General features: G+C 44.0%; 2 protein-coding genes across 3 annotated transcripts in view; one reads left to right on the top strand and one right to left on the bottom strand.

Moving 5' to 3' along the window:
• The first annotated feature begins 3,704 nt into the window (after positions 1-3,704).
• MED28 (mediator complex subunit 28) lies at positions 3,705-13,042 on the top strand. Its single transcript, XM_070613106.1, has 4 exons — positions 3,705-4,573; positions 8,286-8,352; positions 9,037-9,149; positions 10,972-13,042. Exons 1-4 carry the CDS (start codon positions 4,415-4,417, stop codon positions 11,167-11,169), a joined length of 537 nt encoding a protein of 178 aa, XP_070469207.1. The 5' UTR covers positions 3,705-4,414; the 3' UTR covers positions 11,170-13,042.
• Positions 13,043-16,378: 3,336 nt separating this feature from the next.
• The window catches only part of FAM184B (family with sequence similarity 184 member B), a 138,830-nt gene continuing 134,451 nt past the window's right edge, over positions 16,379-20,757 (bottom strand). For both annotated transcript variants that reach the window (XM_070613100.1, XM_070613099.1), the window contains 2 exons: positions 19,550-19,749; positions 16,379-17,588 (listed from right to left, as the gene is read on the bottom strand). In XM_070613100.1, the coding sequence (XP_070469201.1) occupies positions 17,495-17,588; positions 19,550-19,749 (294 nt within the window). In that variant the 3' untranslated portion in view covers positions 16,379-17,494. The remainder of the gene's footprint in view (positions 17,589-19,549; positions 19,750-20,757) is intronic.

Raw genomic sequence — 20,757 nt, 5'->3', positions numbered from 1 at the left:
ATGGATGCAGAGTTTATTTTGAAATACTGAAGAAACAAGACCATAAAAGGGACTGTCAGTGGGTAAACTATTTGCTTACCACCTGTGACTACAGCCAATCAACAAAATTCCATTTGGGCAGATTTTGAAGAAAGCTCTCCTCTTTTTCACTTTTGTATCAGGTGAATCAAACTACCTGTGAATAAGATCTATGCTTTTTTTTTTAAGACTTTGAAAATGTTTGACAGGAAAGCTCTTAATTGGAGTTATTTTTACTATTTTAAACACTTGACATGTAAGAGGATATTGTTATGTGTCTAACCTGGTTTATAGAGAGGAAATGGCAGTGGGCATGCATATTCATGTTATTAGAATTAAAATCAGACTGAAATAGTAAACACAGATTCCTCTGGGTATCCATGTCCAGAAACTACTTCTTCAGGAAAGATGGAATCAGAAGGTAGAAATACTGGCTTGTGAAGGGAAACTAAAAACATTTAGATTTCTTTGGGTGATTCAGAAAGCCAAGAAGGGATATTATAGAAGGCTTGTTATCTTTTATAGATAAAAGAACAATAGAACACCTGTGTTTACTAGAGTATGGGATACAAAAGACTTGACAGGGCCCTGGATTCATGTGCTTATCTAATCTGGTTGAGATGAAACTTAATAGTTGTCATTGCACATGCATCTGGCTGCCAGGTATTTCATAAACCCATGCTCAGAACCATGCTCTGAGGCAGATAGTATTATCCACCTATGTATCAGTGAGGAGTAGGCATGGCTGCAGAGCCCAGCAAATCCAAAACAGCAGTGGTTTAGAACACGATGGTGTTAGAAGGGTGGCTGAAGTAGGGAATCCAAAACTCAAGCAGCCCCATGGCCATCAGAAACCCAGGCTCAGAAATGTGCATCACTACCACAGCCTTAAGGTTCCCTCAGTCCCAGCTGGCTGTTGGGGTTGAAGGCTACACGAAAATGATAGAGATCAATCACAGTTAAATGAACACATTTTAAGGAGCCTTCATTGAAATCCCACATAACACTTGTGTTTATATCATCAACCAGAGTTAAGCTATTCTTATGTAAGGGATTTGGGGAGATGTAGATTAAGATCAGGAAGGTGTATTTGTCACCTTGATAGAAGAACGCGAGAGAGGACAGGAGATGGGCAACTAACAGTATCTGTGACACTGTTTTAGAGAAGAGGAACCTAGAGCTCAAAGAGGAGTAAATTGCTAATGTTTGCAAACTAGAAAGTAGAAAAAAGGTCAGAACCCAGATCAATGGATCTGCAAAGCCCAGCATCTGCAATCCAACACATGGCTCTGAGCGCGAGAAACCATTACTGAATATAGTGCAGTATATAAGCCCTAGTTATAAAAGCACAGTGCATGTTCTATGTGCAATGAGGGCAGGTACCATATCTCATTACTGTATCTCTACTCATAGCACAGGACCCAACCACTGTTGAGTGTCAATATTGGCTGAATGAATGGATGAGAAAGGAGACAATGGGATGGAAAATGAACTTGATGAAATCTTGGCAATTAAAAGGTTTTAAGGTTACAGCAGAGTAAATCCAAAAATGCCCTCATACCCTGCGTGACGTATGCAGGAAATAATAGGAAATGTTACTATTTTGGAGTGAAGGAGTCATCGATTCAGCAAACGTTTATTTTGTGCCCACCCTGTGCCAGGCATTGTAGAAGGTGCTTCAGATGGCAAAGTAGACAAGATGTAGTCCTTACCCTTAGAGGATTCACAGTCTAGGGTTGAAGGGAGAATTCTGAAGCCATGCTCTATCACTTGGTGACATCTATGTCAGTTAGACAGTATTGGCCTGACCAGTTCCTTGGGGCATTTTCTCTGTGGCCCGCCATATTTTATGGCTGCAGCTCTGCCACTCTTGAGCTTTCATCATGATCCTAGGGAAATGTTAGCCTAAACCCTGTCATCAGATAATCATAATCAACAAATTCCATTACATGTTCCATTCCCAAACAGTTGGCTTTTTTCCTGAGCAAATCACGGAGTTTATTTGACCATATCTCACCACTTCTGCCTTCTGCCTTGGCTGCACTAGTACAAATCACCACCCTCTCTCTCTGCACTCCTAGATTACTGCCTTACTGGTCCTGCTTCCACGTGCTTGGCTTATGTTTCTGTGCCAGTGGAGAGATTATTCTTAAATTACATCATGTCACTTGTCTTTTCTCAGTCTATGGCAAGCACTGTATTCAACACCCTACATACATTCTCTCTTTCTCAGTGCTCTTTCCCAGGCAGTGTTTTCCTAATTTATAAAGGAGGAAACATGTTTCAGCAAAATCCCAAAACTTCATCTGTACTCTATTCTGGTGTGAATCCAGGAGACCACACTGTCAGGCAACTCACTCATGGTTAGGTAAGCATGAGATACAGTCCTTTAATGAGCCAGACATTAAAGGGATTTGCAAAAATGTGAAATGATACTGCTCTTCTCACTAATTAATTTTGGTTCTGGAAAATAGTTATTTTTTTACATTAAAATTTATGTTAACATGTTTATTATTTTAAATGAATTAATATTTTTCTCAGTTTTAATTAATAGGTAAATATTTTACCTATTCTCAGCTTTAATAGGTAAATAGTGGCTGACATAATTTACATAAACAAAAACGTTTGGGGTCCCCAATAAGTTTTAGGAATGTAAAGTAAAGGGGTCCTGGAATCCAAAAACGTTTGAGAACTGCCAGAGTAGACTAGTTTCCTCCTGGCATTCTATTTGTGTTCATCCAATCAACAAATATTTATTATGTCTATTTCAAGCCAGGCTGTTAGGAAAACAGGTGAAGAAGACAGGCAGGCCCTGATCTCATGGAGCTTGTACTCCAATTGGGGGTGTGCGTAAGGCAACTTAGTCAATGAAGAAGAAGAAAAACGAACAAGATAATTGCAGGTAATGTTTAAGTGTTGTGAGGAAAATTAGGGTGAAACGGCTGAGTGTGGGTCTAATTTAGAATTGCAGCCAGGGAGATGACCTTTGATCTGAGACTGATTGGCAAAGGGAAGCCCCTGCTTTTTCTCTGACCACTTCTGTCCTGTGTCACTTGCTCTTGCCCTGCTGGCTTTTCTGTAGTTCCTTAAATATGCCAGGCAGGTTCCTTCTTCAGGGGCCCTTCTGTCAAGAAAGTTTCCCTAGTTAAATGTTCATTCCAGTCACTCCAGGCAGATCTCCTGGGAGAGGCCTTCTCCTACCACCCATCTCAAATCCAACACTAAACACCCCCTTCCTGGGCTTCATTTTTCTTCTTAACACTTATCTTCAGATAATATTGCTTTATATATTTATGTGCTTATCCTCTCTTCGCCCCTCCCCCCCAAATAGTAAACTCCATGAGGGCAGAGACTTGGGATGGCTGCTATAACCCCAAATAATTAAGTAGTGCCTGGAACACGGGGGGTTCAATAAACATTCCTGATAACTGTAAAACTAAATATAATGAAAAAATACTCAGCTTCTGAAAAGATAAATAAGCAAGTTATGAAAAGATTAGCATAGTGATTTTCTCTTTTTTGTAACACAAATATCTAACGGGAACAGTGCCAGGCACATAGATAAGGAGCGTCAACAATGTTAGTCGTTTTTGTTTCGTTTTTTTCTTTTTTAAAAAACATTGGCAACTGAGCTAACAACTGTTGCCAATCTTCTCTTTTTTTTTCTTCTGCTTTTTCTCCCCAAGTCCCCCCAGTACATAGTTGTATATTTTAGTTGTGGATCCTTCTAGTTGTGGCATGTGGGGCGCAGCCTCAGCATGGCCTGACAAGCGGTGCCACGTCTGAGCCCAGGATCTGAACCTCCGAAACTCTGAGGCGCAGAAGCAGAGCGCGCAAACTTAACCACTCGGCCAGGGGCCAGCCCCGTCACTCATTTTTGTTACCTGTCTCTCCCCAGAGAGAATTTAAGGGGAACTTCGCCTGTCCTCCCGCTGTGCCGACAGCGACTGGATTAGTAATCGGAATGCAGTAAGCTCTCAATAAATGTGGAATGAATGGGTGCCTCCCTCCTTTTATCAGTGGGTAAACTGAGCCCGGAGAGAATAAGACTCTTGGCCAAAAATCCCTCGAAGCGTAAAGGGAAAAGTCGGGACCAGCGTAAGAATATCCTGACTCCAACGGGGGGGCTCGCCCCACCACAGACGATTCTCCTCTCCACACCACTGTCATATCCGGTCAAACCCTTCAGTTCTCAAGAAAAACAAACGGAAAAGCCAGGAGACCTGCACACGGGCAAATAGAAGGGAATAGACGTGCCTAACAACCGGTTTCCCCGGACCCGAGACCCGAGACGCCTCGGGCGCCCCCGCACCGTCAAGTGGCCAGGTTTGTCACGTGACCCGCGGGCGCAGCTTCCGCGCAGGCGCAGTGGGCCTCTTTCCCCGCCTCTTCAGAAATGGCGGCTCCGCTGGGCGGTATGTTCTCTGGGCAGGCGGCGGGGCCCCCGCCCCCCCCGCCGGGGCTCCCGGGTCAGGCTTCTCTTCTTCAGGCCGCGCCGGGCGCTCCGAGGATTTCTAACAGCACCTTGGTGGACGAATTGGAGTCATCTTTCGAAGTAAGACGAGACGGGGGCGTGGGGTCTGTGCTCCCAGCCTTCCTTCTTTCCTGAAACGTAAGCTGCGCACGCGCAGGTTGTCTCCCCCAGCGGTCCCCGCACCCTGCTGACAAATGGGGAAACAGGCTCAGAGAACGTCAGTTAGTTGCTTTAGTCTCCGCATTGAGTTGTGGCCGGTATGCTGCTCAGGTCGGCTGGCAGAGACACGTAAACTTGACGTTTCTTGAGGACTGGGACTTGGTGAACGTTGGGACTTTTCCACGTTCCCAGCCGTCTGTTCCCGTCCCATCCGGTTCTTGGTCCCATCCGTGAGCACCGTTTCCCTCACGCCATGTGTTTAGTACGGGTTCATCCTCCCCGGAGCGCAGCGTCGCACCATTGAGTCTTGTTTCCTTTCCGCTGGGCTCCACCCCTAAACGGTCCAAAAGTAATGGGCTTCTTGGAGCTGAAATGGACTTATTTAACAGTTGCCGTGCGGAAGAAGTTGGTACTGGGGGCCAAGAAAGAAGGAACGCTGGAGGTTAGGGGGAGAGGGAGGGAGGCGGAGATGACCCAGACTCCGAGTTCTGCCCAAGGAGTTTACCCTCCAGCAAGGAAGGTGCGGAGTGGAAGTAGACAAAGGAGAGGTAAAAGTGCGTGCTTTGGCAGCTTCCAGTGGTCTCGAACGTGGAAGATGATCTCTTAGTGTGAGGAAATAAAATAGGATAACTTCTCATTGGAGTTACCTTTTCCACATTTGAAATCTCAGTCACGGGAATTTTAGATTGTATATAATAGCACAGAAGTACATGAATATAGCTTTTAAATGAATGCATTATTGGGGCCGCATCGGCAAAATGCTTTTACTGATAGAATAAGCATTCAAAAGTTTGGAGATATTGGTTTAAAGGACAGAGATCTCTTCTGTCTGGGAGGAGGGTGAGAGCCTTTGGGGTGGTGCTAAGCAGTAAGGGAAAGGGATGGGTAAGCCTTGGAGCAGCACCTACCATTGTTCCTGAGGTGAGGTGGCTCTCGGTCATGACTGGCCCGGTAGAAGTCTTGGCGAGAGCTGACCACCAGCACCCTGATGCTTAAAACCCTTTAGTGGTGGAACCGGCCCGGTGGCCGGGTGGTTCAGTTGGCGCGGTTCAGGATTTTGCTGATTGGGATCCTGGGGGCGGACATGGCACTGCTCGTCAGGCCAGTTGAGGCGGCGTCCCACCTATACAACTATGTACTGGGGGGATTGGGGAGAAAAAGCAGGAAAAAAAAGAAGACTGACAACACTTGTTAGCTCAGGTGCCAATCTTAAAAAAAAAAAAATTAAAAATAAATAAATAAAACCCTTTAGTGGCTACCTGTGGCTCTTGGGATAAGACCAGAGGTTTGGTGTGGTCACCTTTGGCTTGCGTGACCAAGTCTCCACTCCAGACCCATCTCTTCTTACTCTGTCCACAGGAGCCTTTTTCTGCATATGCCATTTGTTTTCTCTTTGGGCTTCCAGGTGTCCTTCCCCAGCTCACACATCACTTCCTCAGTGCACCCTGCACCCCTTTGTAGCACTTACCACTAAACCAGGCTCCATGAAATCTGAGACCCTCTTTTGCCCTCCTTCCTCTCATTGTATCTGTGGCGCTAATACGGGGGTAGCAGGTAGCAAGTGCTTGATGAATAGTTGTCAAATGGTGAAGAAGCCTATTGTGTGTCAGTCACTGTCCAGGGTGCTAAGAATACAGAGAAAATAGCCTCTGCCTTCAGGGAGCTCATGACTGGAAGAGACAGATACATGATGGGCAGTTGCCCATGCTGTGGGATCAGTACTCTGATAGAAGAAACCCCGTGGTACTATGAGAGGGCACATGGGCGTGGCTGTCGAAGAAGGCTTCCCAGAGAATGTGAAACCCAAAACAGCATTTGGACTTAGGTGAGAGTGAGAGGGAGAGGTGCTACCAGGACCCTCCTTTGCTGGTGGGTGATCACCCATCTACTCTTCTGTCAAGACTCAGCGCATTTGCTGTTTCCTCCCTTGTGGTCTGTGTGGACCTCTGTTCCACATCCTCCAGTGGCTCATGGCACTGCTTGCCTGCTTGTCCTTTCTGCTTGGGTGCCACCCCCAAGGTCTCTGGCTTTCTTGTTCTAGTTGCTCAGTAAATGTTCTTCGTTGGAATGAGTTTATTGAGGTCAGGCGCTCTTGTTATGGGAGGGAACCTTGGAGACCATCTCCTCCTTTTACAGATGGAGAAACTGAGGCTCAGAGAGGGAAATAACTTGCCCAAAGACAAACCCTCAGTTTTTGGAAATGGGGACTAGCCCGTGGACCTCCTGACTGTCCAGGTAAAGGCTCTATCGTATGCATACTTCTAAAAAGCATATTCTTTTTATAGACCACCATGCATTTTCTTCTCCATACAACTGTCCATCTGTCTATAAAGGCTGGTCTGTTTAATTTTCTTTTTTTAAAAGGGAAAAGAGGGAACTAAAATTCCTGAGATCAGGTTTCCTCCCACCCTGTCTGGTGGCCCTGCTGGCTCTGGAGGAGCAGCCCCTCTTTATTGACCAGTTTGTGACTAGTTGGCCCCGTGGATGGAGTGTTTTCTAGTAGTCACAGGTTTCACAAAGCGGATACACCCTACCTGTAACCCAAATCCAACAGGAGTCACCTTTCAGACTTATACGCAGAATGGGCAGTCTGTGTTTTTCTAATTTGTTGAGCTGTTGTGGGGATTCCCCACGGGGAATCCTGTGATTTTCTCTGTAAACCAAATGGGGCAACCGCAGGTGGGAGAAGGGCCCTGCATCTAGTTGATGGCCTCCATTTGGACCCAGGTCTGCCTGCCTCACACCAAGTGTAGTTGGCTTCCTGCTGGCAGGGATCTGCTTTCTGGAGGTTTGAGGCTTTCTTTTTGACCCCTGCGCATGCTCCCCTCTCCCCCGGCCCCTTCTCTTTCTGGCCCCACTGCTCTGCAGTAGGCCTTCTTTGTGCATTTCCTGTGAGTTGCCAGTGCACAGAACTCCTTGGCTAATTAACGTGTGTGTCTGGATTGGTGCCCCTTTAGAGAGCACTCCCACTTTAGGATTAGTTTGTCCATGTGACACCAGCCATGTCCTTCACTTAGGCCATCCAGTCCATGATTTATTTATTGTATTTATTGAACACCCACTTTGTGCCTAGCAGCATTCTCACCCTAGGAGTCTAGTGAACAAGACAGACAAAATGCCCACCTGCTAGTAGGGACAGCTAATAATGGTCTAAAAGAATGGAATGATGGCAGTTAACCATGTGAAAAACAATAAAGCTGGGCTTGGGGATAGAGTGTGAGCAGGAGGGGCGTCATTTCAAAAGGGTAGTTGGGTGGCCTCTCCAAGAAGGTGACGAGTGACCTGAGTCCTGAATGGGTGATGGTACAAGTCTTGTAAGCTTCAGAGGGAGGGGCTGTGGCTGGGGCTAGATTAGGGATCCAGGTCCTGGTGTGGAATGAATAGTGGGGAAAAGAGTGACAGACCAGATAGGGGTGCTGGCAAGTCCCAGCTGCCTCATTTGCCTGCCTTCCCTCTGTGTGCCTGATGGCCTCAGGGTGCGAAGTTTCTTCATTGGCATGATGTCATCTTGTGGGCAAACCTACATGCTATCAACTCATTGAATGACTTCAAGAGAACTTACTTCTTACTCTGAAGTAAGATTTTCGATGCATGACTGACTTTTTTCCTTTTGTGACATGTTTTCATGACACAGGCTTGCTTTGCTTCGCTCGTGAGTCAGGATTATGTCAATGGCACGGATCAGGAAGAAATTCGAACTGGTAAGAAGTCCCTCTTTGTGGACAGTGTTCTTGCCTTCAGCAAGATTCCTGATTGCTAATTTTACACTCGATGTGTTTCACTCCTGCTTGTATCCTAAGAGAGCTTTTTTGACGAATAAGATTTATGTAAATAATCTCGATGTACTGCTGGTTCTTTGTTCAGTTTAGTAATTGACATTTATGTCACTCATAATGAACCACTTGTAATGAGCTTTTCATATTGATACTAGGGCAAAGGAGACCAGTATGTGTACTGCTTTTTTAAAAAAGTAAGTTTTTATTATTTTTTAAATAGATGTTACAAAGAAAGTCCCTGTGCTTCCCCATCGTCACCCAGGTTCTGTCTCCGAGGTGACCAGTACCTCTCCTTCTTTCTACCATATTTTAAATGTCTCGTTTTAACTGGAAATCATGATACTGATTGCTAGATCTCTGGATTGTCTTTCTTCAGAAGAAGTCATGGCTTTGTATTAAGATGTCTTATTCACCTGACAAAAACACGAATTATCTACTATTTAATATTGGCTAACATCTGGGGATTTGGGGGTCATAATTGCTGTGGCCAGGATTAAAATCCCAGATTACATCTTTGAGAAGGTTCTGGTTTGATATTCTGACTCTTCATTTATTATGGAGATAAATGTGTCTAGTGTTCTTCTTAATTTAATATTTTGATTTTTTAAGGTGTTGATCAGTGTATTCAGAAATTTCTGGATATTGCGAGACAGACAGAATGTTTTTTCCTACAAAAAAGATTGCAGTTATCTGTCCAGAAACCAGAGCAAGTTATCAAAGAGGTACGAACTCACTTTTCTGCTAACTTTTAGGAAGAGCACACGTTGTCAGGATTCCATTTGTACTTTAAATAAGACACCCCCTTTGCCCATGAATTACAGTGGGGCTTTATAGCTTGAATGAAAAATGTTGCTCACTGTCAGTGTTCATGACAACCTGGACAGGTAGTGGAGCCAGGGATGGAGGTGGAAAGCAGGCTCTCAAATAGCAGTTTCTTACACTGCCTTCCATGGAATATTTTTCTGAAAGAAAAGGTTCTGCTGCTTGAAAAAGGTTGAAAAGCCACTAATGTAGATGACAAGCTCATTTTGGACAGGAACTGTGACCTGTGTGTCCCTGGTTGCCATAGCCAGTGCCTTTTGCACAGGAAGGGCTCTGTCAGATTTTATTCATGGAATTAAAAGTACAGGCATACCTCGTTTTATTGCACCCCACTTTATTGCACTTTGCAGATAACTGCGTTTTTTACAAGACCCTCCACCAGCAAAACGATTATGACTTGCTGAAGGCTCAGATGATGGTTAGTATTTTTCAGCAATAAAGTATTTTTTAATTAAGGTATGTACCTTGTTTTTTTAGACATAATGCTTTGTACTCTTAATAGACTACAGTATAGTGTAAACGTAACTTTCATATACACTGGGAAACCAAAAAATTCTTGTGACTTGCTTTATTGCAGTGGTCTGGAACTGAACCCACATATCTCTGAGGTGTGCCTGTAAATGTCCTGTCCCAGGCTCCTTGAGACTCAGGATTTCGTTTATCTCAGTTGTTTGAAGCCGGGCATTTGGAAGTGTGTTAGGCTGCCATGGTGACTGGGAAGACTGAATGGCATTTAGTGTGTGGGCCTGTGCTGTCCCCTGCAGTGTGGAAGAGGGAATCATCATTCTGCCCCGAAGGCCAGGGTGCCCCCACTGAGAAACACAACATTGAAATGATCAAGCTTTGGCAGTTTTTGAAGTAACTACTCTCATAAGGTGACCAATTAATCAGAAACATTCTTTTTATTCATTGGTACCAACTGTTGAGAAGGTGAATGGTAAGAAGATGATTTTACAATTCATGGTGTCAGATCATTTCTTAATTTGAATACTTGAGTAGTGATACAGTCATGCACTGCATAGTGACGTTTTGGTCAACAATGGACTGCATATACGATGGTGGTTCCATAACGTTAGTACCATATAGCTTAGGTGTGTGGTAGGCTGTACCATTTGGTTTGCGTAAGTGCACTCGGGTGTTAACAAAATGACAAAGTCGTCTAATGACTCATTTCTTAGAACGTATCTCCATTGTTAAGTGACGCATGACTGCATAGGTGTGTTCAAGGCCAGGTCTTAATAAAGAATTAAAATGCTGGTATTCATTGAAAAAAGCTCTTGAAAATGAAAATTTAACACTTGATAATCGGAAATGATAGAACAGTGGTTTGGATTCTTTTGAACAGTTATTAACGTGTATGTCAGATTCTCAGTGTTTTACTCTCACCAGTAGCCTTTGAACAGCGATACTTGGTACCTGGGGACCAGAATGGGAAAGAGACGGATTTCTTTTTGGCTGCCCTTTGGTACTTTGGAATATTGTAACTTAGGTGTTAATTATTAAGTGAAAATGTATTAAAAATAAAACTCAGTGTTAGGCAGGCATCTTCCATCGGAAGAGTTGTTTTAGGTTATTCAAATAGTGGAGCCAAGCAGAGTAATGCACTTACTATGGTTTAATTGATTCTCTTTGTTTTGAATTTACTTCTTAGTGCTCTTAACTAATCAGGGACTGTATTCATTTCTCATGAGTTTGCCCTGACATCATCACTTTCGTCTGTAGGATGTCTCGGAACTAAGGAATGAACTACAGCGGAAAGATACTTTGGTCCAGAAGCACTTGACAAAATTGAGGCATTGGCAGCAGGTGCTGGAGGACATCAACGTGCAGCACAAAAAGCCAGCCGACATCCCTCAGGGCTCCTTGGCCTACCTCGAGCAGGCGTCTGCTAATATCCCAGCGCCGATGAAGCAAACCTGAGGCAGAGCCGGCCTGAAAGCGAGCTGGTGGATGAGTCAGCCTCAACAGTCTTGCCAGACATCACTTTTCTTGTGGACGTGACATTTTGGAAACTTCCTTTGCTGGAGAATGAAATGATTTTAGTTTTATGTTCCCACCTAAAATTTTTCCCCTATTTTTATGGGTTATAGCTTGAATACTTTATAAAATGTCTATGGCTTTGGTAAACCAAGCAAAATTTTTTGTGTTTAGTAGAGTTTAGACTGCTAGTGTGATGCCACTTAAGATTCTTTTTTGTTTCTTTTCTTTGCTTGTTTTTATTTTTGTATGACTTTTAATCTCTGTGTTTGCAGTATTAGATTAGTTTGTATGGTTTGAGGGAAAAACAGTTTGTATGATCTGTTCTGAGGATCAGAGGATGAGGATTTTGGTTGTAGGCCTTTTAGGATAGTTACCCCTCAGTGGTAGTGTAGGGAAATCCATAAATTTGCAGTTTCAATCTTTAACCTACCTCAAGAAGAGGAGTCTAATGCAACGTGTGTGAAATGCTTCCAGGGCTCTCAGAAGGAGATTTTGTGAGTAGGCCGGAGAGGATTGTAATACCCTGGGTTAGTGTAGCCATATTACAGTAGGGTCCTTTAGTTGCTGCTTTCTTTGGAGTCAGTTTATATTTTGTGTGGTGTTTGTTTCCTTTTGGGGTGGGGCATGTGGTGGGAGCCGTGAGGTGCTGAATTCTGTGAGGTTCTGCAGTGGTGCATCAGCGTAGGTCACCGGGCACACCCTGTTCTCAGTCGCATGGCTTGGGGCAGAGGTGAAGGGTGAGGGTTAAAGCTAGCTGTGGTTGTGTCTTTGTTTTGAGTGTTGTTTGCTTGTGTCGTTTTTGTTTTGCTTTTTTGGAGCGGAACTTTCCAGGTTCTTGCTAGTGGATGGTATTGATTCCAGGGGGCTGGGTTCTCGAGGTGCAGGGTGTGCCACAGGATGGCCCTCGGCAACCACTCTTCACAAAGAGCACGTGGAGCCTCCGTGTCTGGGAAGACATTTTACCCGCTTGTTGGTCATGCAGCCCCTCAGATTCTCTGTTCACTGGCTGTGGAGAAATACAGATGGGTATTGTGTCTGGCTCTCCTTGGATGAGGTTTTCCTTTCTCTGCTGTTTACAGGCTCTTAATAGATTACATCTCTTCACCCAAAACAAGTGCTCCACTGTCTTCTGAACACGCAGTGCTTCTGTGACTCAGTGTCCTGAGTCATTTTGTTTTCTCCGGCCTTGAAAGCCCCTTCCCACATGCAGTGGCATCCGCTCACGGTCCTGTCTGGCCTGGATGCCACCTGGTCCCTGAAGCCTCCGAGTGCCCTCCCTGTCACACCCCCAGGACACAGGACTTCCTGTCTCCTCTACCAACCTTGCGTTGTTTCCCTCGGGGGTTGGTGGTCTGAATCTGTCTCTGTGCCCTTCATGAGAAGAGGCATCATTCCCCTCTGATTACACAGGGACCATGTATTATTTCTCTTTTATACATAATACTTACTACTCATTTTTCTTTGTGTGTGGAGGGGTACACAGCCTGAGGCCAACAAATCCCCTCACTCAGGATGTATACTCTTAAAAGTTGTTTTTACTCACATTATATGAATTCAAGGCTGTTAACCTGGTCATCTCATGCTAATTAGAAGCTGTGATTGGCAGCTTTAGATTTCTTGACTACAAGCCGAAATAAACTGATAAAGTTTTAGGCACTCTTTCAATAATAGAGAGGTTCTTGGTAAAAAGATTGGGAAGTATTCTATTTGGTGCTTAGTGAAAATATTTTGAATTAATGTATATACCACTTCTTGCCATTTACTTATTAAATTCAAAAGTTTTCTGTCTCTAAATAAATAATTTTCAATCTTGTCTGTTTGTAGACATCGTTTTCCTGTAGTGACATCTTGCTGGTTGATGATCATGGAACACCCTCTTAGCTGCTGTCTCCCTCAATGAGAAAATAACAGGCTATCAGCTGGGAATTCCCTTACCTTCCCACCCAGAAATGATAAACCCACCCACATCTCCAGGGCATCTTTTTTCCTTCCTATCCATCTGCTGAAGTGCCTGCCCTGTGTAAGACCACCTTTCCACAGTTGTTCTGGGTCCCTAGGTCTCTAGGACTTAACCCTTAGGGTGGTTTCTGCCCTGTGCATCGCTCACCTACTGACTGATTCCCTACAGCTCACAGGAGTTCTTGATCTCCCATCTTCAGCATTCCCCTCCCTGCTTGAGCTGCGGTCCCATTTCCCTGCCCCTCGTTCGCAGTCTCCAGGTCCTCCTCTCCTCTCCCCTCCTTTTCCTACTCTAGGCTGTCCCTCCCACATGACCACGACTGTGCTTGTGATGGTTAGCAGCCAGCCACTTCACCGTGGCCACATCGAATGGACACTTCTCCATCTTTCTTTACTTGAACTCACTCTCTTTAATACATCTTCCCTTCTTTTCTACCGAACCTCTAAGTGTTGACATTCCTGAGGGTTTGGTTCTGGGCCTCTGAGGCCATGGTGGAGTGCTACTCACTTCTCCCTTCAAGAGAGCCATCTCCAGGCTGCAGTTGCCAAAGCTTTAGCCCTTGGGGATCTGCAACGGTGTTCCCACAAAGAACCAAGCACAGTGGGGGTACTGGAGCCAGATCATTTCTGCCCGGCTCTAGTGGGCAGTCTTTGCTCTGGGGCTCCCATGGGCCTGGCTGGGACTTTCTTGAGCTGCTCTTGGCTTTCTCAGCTCTTGCCTGAGCTGTCTTGCTATCTGAGCCTCTGTTGCCCAGGTCGTCCATGGCCCTCCTTTCACAGGTATCAGCCCTGCATCACAGTCTCAAGGCTCTTCCTCTCTCTGCTTCCTCTCCCCTTGATCTTACACAAGTGTTTCCCTGGAGAAGAGGGAAAACCCTGGCCCTGACATCGGATGCTGACCTGGCACTGCTAGCCACATTATTCTTCTGTTGCATATAAACAGTCTCAGAATCCCAACCTCAGGCAAAGTTACTCTGAGACCATGGCAGTAAGAAGAATCACTTCATAATTTTGTCTAAGCACAGAAAAAAAAGTCACTGTGCCACCCACAAAATACTAAAAATCCTTCTGGCTAAAATGAGTGACCGCTACTTTTTTTTTTTTTTTTACCATTTATAGCTTTATCCTCACTCTAGTCTGCCCCTGCTATAGGTAAGATTTATTGAGACTCCCTCCAGGCTTAGAATTGCCCCCACTTTTTGACAGCATCCAATCTAGAGTGAATCTCTGCTTCTTTAGACAATCCTAGAAATCACCAAACCAACACCCAAATACCCTAAAATAAGTTCTAACACCATGTTTCTGAGAAGCCCCCCCATTCTCCATGTGGAGCATTCTCGCTCACTGCAGCAAGTGGTAAGCCCACCTTGTTCAACTACAGGTCAGTCTGTTTCTGGTGATCTTTGGCTGAAGGGCATTGACATTCTCAATAAATTTCTTGCACCTCTATTTGTGTCTTGGGGTGTACCTCCTGGGGGACCCGCCTGGCTCGGCTGTTACACAGTCTGAGAGAGAAGGCAGGATGGGGTTTGGGGACTGGGTGGGCTCACCATCCAGTTGGCAAGGAGGACCCATCCTGGGTGGGATGTGAGGTACAGACAGTCAGCAGCACAAGCAAGTGGCCAGTTCCTGAGGATTCCACCAGTGGTGCCCCGGGAAAGTGTGCTAGTGGAAGGGAACGTTGTCGGTGCAAGGATTCAAACATTTGGAAGGGAAGGGGAATATTTTTACAAGAACAGTAGAGTTGGCTGGTTATCACTACACTGTTTTGACTCCCCATGGAGGGATAATGACAAACTATCAGTGCTGAAAAAGTCGAAGGCTGCTGGGAGTGCCTGGGGCGTCCTTGGTTGTCTCCTGCACAGGGAGAGCAGACCCTGAGGAGCTAGTAGGAGGTAGCAGATCAAAGATAATACTGCATCCTGGGGGTGATAGTGGAGATTAGTGCTACCCTTAGAAATCCAAAGGATGCAGGGAAGTTGGTCCCTCTCATAGCCCATTTAAATTGCCAGCCTTGCCCTTGCAGAACCCAGATGGAGCCTGGAGAATGAGTATAGAGCAATCACAGTTGCTGTGTTGGAGGTTGCATCAACGCTAGAGCAGTTAATAAGGGCTCAGGTACACGGTATAGAGCCATCGGTTTGGTGAATGCGTTCTTTTCTACCCCAGCTATGAAACAATTTGCAGCAATATTCCTTTCCAGTTTTGCTCCAGGGATGTGTTAACTCTTCCTTCCTCTGTCGTAATATAGCCTAAAGAGATTTATCGTCAGGTCCTGTTATTTCTCTCTCCTAACTCAATCCTGAATCAGTTCATCTCTCTTCATCTCTATTGTTTTCTCCAAGCCACTACCATCATCTCTAGACCACTCTGCTTTTGAGAGATTGATGGAATAGATTATGCAAATGAGAACAAGAAGAATGTTTTACTATCAAATTGAGTTTCTTTGTCAATATTATCTAGGGTACAAAGAGAATTTCACTCACTGCTGGTAAAGGTGTAATTTGTAAAGGTGTAAATTGCTGGACACTTTCTGGATGGTAAATTGGTAATATCAAAGGAAAAGCTTAAGCGTGGATCATTTGATGCTTGGCTTCAATACTCAAGGAACAGGTCCTAAAGAAAAATGATAGAAGCATGCAAAGATTTAGTCCACAAAGATAGAATTATTTGGGGAGAATCCAGAAATTTAAAAAGATCTTTCACTTAGCTGCAACAAGAAAGGAGTCAAAGCACATACAGGGTCTCAACTGATAAAAATCTGTCCCCACAGCAGGGGGAAGGTTGAGTTGCACAGTGGTGGGAAAACATTTCAACAAACAGAGGTAGAACTACCTGTATGTAGTCTTCAAAACAAAATACAAACATAATCCTACAGTGCTCACCCTAGGCAGGAAGCAAAAGATAACTAAAAAATATTTGACACTGAAAACCAATATGGCCTGTAACGAGTATTTGCATTTTAAAAATTATCCTAGTGGGGACATGTGTTTTGATTAGATAGTAAATTTACCTTTAAATTGTAAGTTTGAGTTGTAATTGCATTTCTCTCAAAATGACATAAGTATGTAAGTAGCTACTTTTTATCTGAAGATGATCTGATTGAGGTTAATGCGAACTTCCTATTTCCAAGCTCTGTCTTCATCTAATTTCACCTTTCTTTGCAAAAACAATACAAGTCACAAACATGTTTATTGCTCAGTTGTTTAAAGTTTTATTCAAAGAGCAAAGATTTGACAGTGCATAGAATAAACAACTGTTTACGGGCCACCTGCTGGGCCAGCACCAAAGGATTGAGAACATAGTTTGCCCACTAAAAGTTGTATTGAGTCTTGTCAAATCGCACTGCTCCATCTGAGGGTCAGACAATTCCGTGTGGACCGACAGTGAGGTCAGCACTGTGAATGGCCATTCCCAGTTCTGTTGAATCTACTGAGCATCCATGCAATGGGGAAGCAACACATCACTTGGCAAAGGGCTCAAACCCAAAGACTATGGGTTCCATAGATCTTTGACTTCAAGGACTAGATACTCTGGAAGCCTTCACAAATGACCACGTTGACACTATAGTCATTGAAACTGAGATGTATGATGGGGCGAGGCTCGGTTCCTCACAGGAAAATCCTGGCAGTGCTTAATTCCAATTCATGCTTGATAGCCTTACCCGTAATATTTTGCTTAATCCTTGCAAAGCCCCTTTTGAGGTAGGTGTTATCCCCTCTGTAGTCTACTTCATGTCCTGGACCTAGGAAGTCAAAGTATTCTATCTGAGTATGCCAAGGTCTGCCACAGGCCATTGCTAGTTTTGTTTTTTCACTTGGCTTTCCTGGTTACTTTGAACTTTGTTTTATTCCTCTTCATATTGAGGTTAGATGTGCATTTTGGAATTACATCATTTACACAGAAACACTTTTCAAGTGGAAATGACTAGCATCCTAAGGAAAAATGAAACCACTTTTCAAGTAGACCATGGAAATCACAAAGTCTGATACTCCACAAAGTGGAGTGCAATCTCATGGACACTGGAAATACAATGTGGAGGGCATCGGTAACATTAATTACATTTTCCTATGGGGGCTTTTTGATAACACTGGTTGGTTTTATCTTAATGTCAATAATTTTTTTTAATGAACTGGTGTCACAATGAAACTATGAAATGTTAATGCCAAAATTCGTTTTGGCTGTCATATATAAATCATAGTATAAGCAAGTTATTTGGTTGGCTGGTTTTTTAGTTCATTCCCTCAAATGTTCTAAAAGCAACATTTTTCAAATGTCCTCTTTGTGATGGATCCCAAGGCTCAGGTTAGAAGGAAAAATACTTGGTGAACCATTCCTGGTGGGCAGAGCCCTGTTTCTGCTGGACTTCTTTGGGCTGGGCTGTTTCACCATCTTGTGTCCTAGAAACAAACAAAGAGGTTTCTTAGATGGTTTTGAAAATTATTCAGTAAACAACTTAATACCCCACCACTTTTCAGGGAAAGATAACTGCTTCTTAACTCTTCAAAAGATACTAGAACCAGCTAACATGAGCAGCTGGAAACACGTTGTGAAGGATGGAGGTGTGGATGGAGTGTCTCATTCCTGTTTTGAAAACAGAAGGTTCTCTATTGTCTCATTTAAGAATTATGAGGCATACCAAGAGGTGGAAGCAACCCAAGTGCCCATTGACTGATGATTGGATAAAGAAGATGTGGTATATATATATATATATATATATATATATATATATATATACATACACAATGGAATACTACTCAGCCAAAAAAAAGATAAATTCATCCCATTTGCGATAACATGGAAGGACCTAGAGGAATTATGCTAAGTGAAATAAGCCAGTCTGAGAAAGACAAACGCCAGATGATTTCACTCATATGTGGAATATAAACAAACACGTGGACAAAGAAAACACTTCAGTGGTTACCAGGGGAAGAGGGGTGGAGAGTGGGCACAGGGGCTGAAGGGGAGCACTTGTGTGGTGACAGTCAAGAAACAATGGACAACTGAAATCTCACATTGATGTAATCTATTGTGAACTCAATAAAAAAAATTTAAAAAAAAAGAATTATGAGGCATACATTGCAACACATTTTTTATTTCAGGCAGAAATTAAACAGTAAACCTCATAAAAAAGGTAAAAGAAAAAATGGTTAATCCACACAGCATTACAATTCATGGCTTCTTCAAAAGTTATCTAATGTGTTCTGGCATCTCAATGAGGCTGTGAAATTAACCTAATAAATTGGAAAGGGGAAACAGGAAGCAAGAAAGTACAGCATATACCGGGTTAGATGGCCTTGATCTGCCTTCGTGAAGCTTCATATAAAATGACAGGAACACAGCTTACACAGAGGTGTATAATAATGAGATGAACCTGTGGCCAGTCAGGAGCTGGCTCTGGCTGTTAGAGGCTTGTGCTTGGGGCTCCAGGCCTCAGTTTCCTCAGCTGCGAAACAAAGGGCTGGACTCCTTCAGTGACTGACTGGCCGGGGTCCTTTCAGCTTAACACTCATCAAAGTCTAAGCCTCACCATCTGTCCACACAGCCCCGGGCAGGCAGGGCCTTTGCAAAAGGAACATTTCAGAAGGGGCCCTTTCTGAAATGCAAACTTCAAAGCCCAGAATTTGAAATTTTGCTCTGAAGGGAAGACTGGATGGAAGGGAGAATTCATAAACAAGGGGAAATCACACATTTCTGGAAGAGAATCCTGCTGCATGGGTTTCTGGAAAAATAAGGAGGCGGTATCTGAGATAGTCATGTATGATCAACCAAACCCACAGATTAAGAGGCCTTAAAATGACAAGATGATACAATGCATCTTGAGAAACAAGCTTAATAATAATAGTTGAAAGACACTGAATGCTTCTGTGCCATGTTCTGTGCTAGGCACATCCCATGCATTAATTCCTTTAGTCTCACACGAGTCTGATGAGGCACGTGCTGTATTAGCTTCATTTTAAAGGTCAGGAAACAGAGACTCAGGCCAAGTGCCCTGCCCAAAGCTACACAGCTAAGAATGAGGAGGACCAGAATTTGAATCCAGACCTCAAGGCCAGATGCTGAGAGTCCATCTTCTGTGTAACCCACACCAAAGTGGTCAGCTAAGTGATTGAACAACTCCTGTCTAGTCAGCCAGGAAGAAAAGGCTTTCTGGACTTTGGTAGCAGGAACAATACCCCCTCTAAAGAATGACCTATTTTCCTTCTTTTACACAGTCTTTGCTTTGGCTGGACTGTAATTTGTCCAAGGCAGGGCTTGTTTTGCTGTTCTTGATATCCACCCAAAGGCTGGAGATTTAGTAGGTGCCAGAAAGGAATCCTAACTTTCCTCTTACCTGTGGGAAAACACTTCCACCCCCTACCTTGTGGCAGTTTTCACATCCGGAGACTGGGTGGGTTTGTAAGGCCGGCCACTGCTGGGGCTTGGGTCCATGCTGGGTGACTTTGTTATTGGAGGCGCGTTGATCCTGGAGCTCAGATCTCCACTCAGAAAGTTCTTCGCGTAGGAGGCGAGGTTTGGCACGCTGACCACTCGGCTGGGCACTTCCTCCATCTTCTTTTTCTGTTTGTATTAAAGGAAACGCCTGTTAGAGCCACTGAAAAGAGGCATTATTGTTAAAGTAGACAAGGCCTACCCAACCAAAACTATATGAACCATGAGGCAATACTTTTTTTTATATGCTTATATATTATTTTTTAAAGTATCTTTTCCTCTAATCTATTTTGTGTTTTATTTATTTTTTTAAAGCCGTTTTTTTATAAAAGATTTCATTTTTTTCCTTTTTCTCCCCAAAGCCCCCCAGTACATAGTTGTATATTCTTCGTTGTGGGTCCCTCTAGTTGTGGCATGTGGGACGCTGCCTCAGCGTAGCTTGAGGAGCAGTGCCATGTCCGCGCCCAGGATTCGAACCAACAAAACACTGGGCCACCTGCAGCAGAACGCGCGAACTTAACCACTGGGCCACAGGGCCAGCCCCTATTTTGTGTTTTAAAAAGCACATAGGTTCACAATCTCTTATCCAAAACTTCTGGTGACAGATATGTTTTGTAATTCAGAATCTTTGTTTAGATTTTAGAAGGGGAGGGGCCTACCTGTCCTCAAAGGCATTAATATATCAGGAATGAAACTAGCATTTTGTCACACTAGAGGGATATATAAAAATTATAAATGAGCTCTCATCAGTTCAGCTTAGGTTAGGTCTATTGTCCTGTGAGGTATAAAAAAAATACTGATTTTTTTAGCACTTTTAGGATTTTGTGATAGCAGATGAGAGACTTGGATGTGAATATTTTCATTGTAACAAATTCCAAAAATATATAAAGAAAACAAAAGTGGAAGGGTCAGCCCAGTGGTGCAGGGGTTAAGTGCGCACGTTCTGCTTCCGTGGCCCGGGGTTCACTGGTTCAGATTCCAGGCGCAGACATGGCACTGCTTGGCAAGCCATGCTGTGGCAGGCATCTCACATATAAAGTAGAGGAAGATGGGCACAGATGTTAGCTCAGGGCCAGTCTTCCTCAGAAAAAGAGGAGGATTGGTGGCAGATGTTAGCTCAGGGCTAATCTCCACCCC

The sequence above is a fragment of the Equus przewalskii genome, chromosome 3 (genome assembly GCF_037783145.1).
Source record: "Equus przewalskii isolate Varuska chromosome 3, EquPr2, whole genome shotgun sequence".
NCBI lineage: Eukaryota > Metazoa > Chordata > Mammalia > Perissodactyla > Equidae > Equus > Equus przewalskii.
The sequence above is the reverse complement of the archived record's forward strand: the minus strand, read 5'-3'. Positions and strand labels throughout refer to the sequence as shown.

Bases quoted from the DNA above. Each gene is read 5' to 3' on its own strand.
- MED28 (XM_070613106.1), top strand. From the start codon at position 4,415: ATGGCGGCTCCGCTGGGCGGTATGTTCTCTGGGCAGGCGGCGGGGCCC. The intron at 8,353-9,036 runs GTAAGAAGTCCC...TGATTTTTTAAG, and splicing joins TCAGGAAGAAATTCGAACTG to GTGTTGATCAGTGTATTCAG. The intron at 9,150-10,971 runs GTACGAACTCAC...TTTCGTCTGTAG, and splicing joins CAGAGCAAGTTATCAAAGAG to GATGTCTCGGAACTAAGGAA.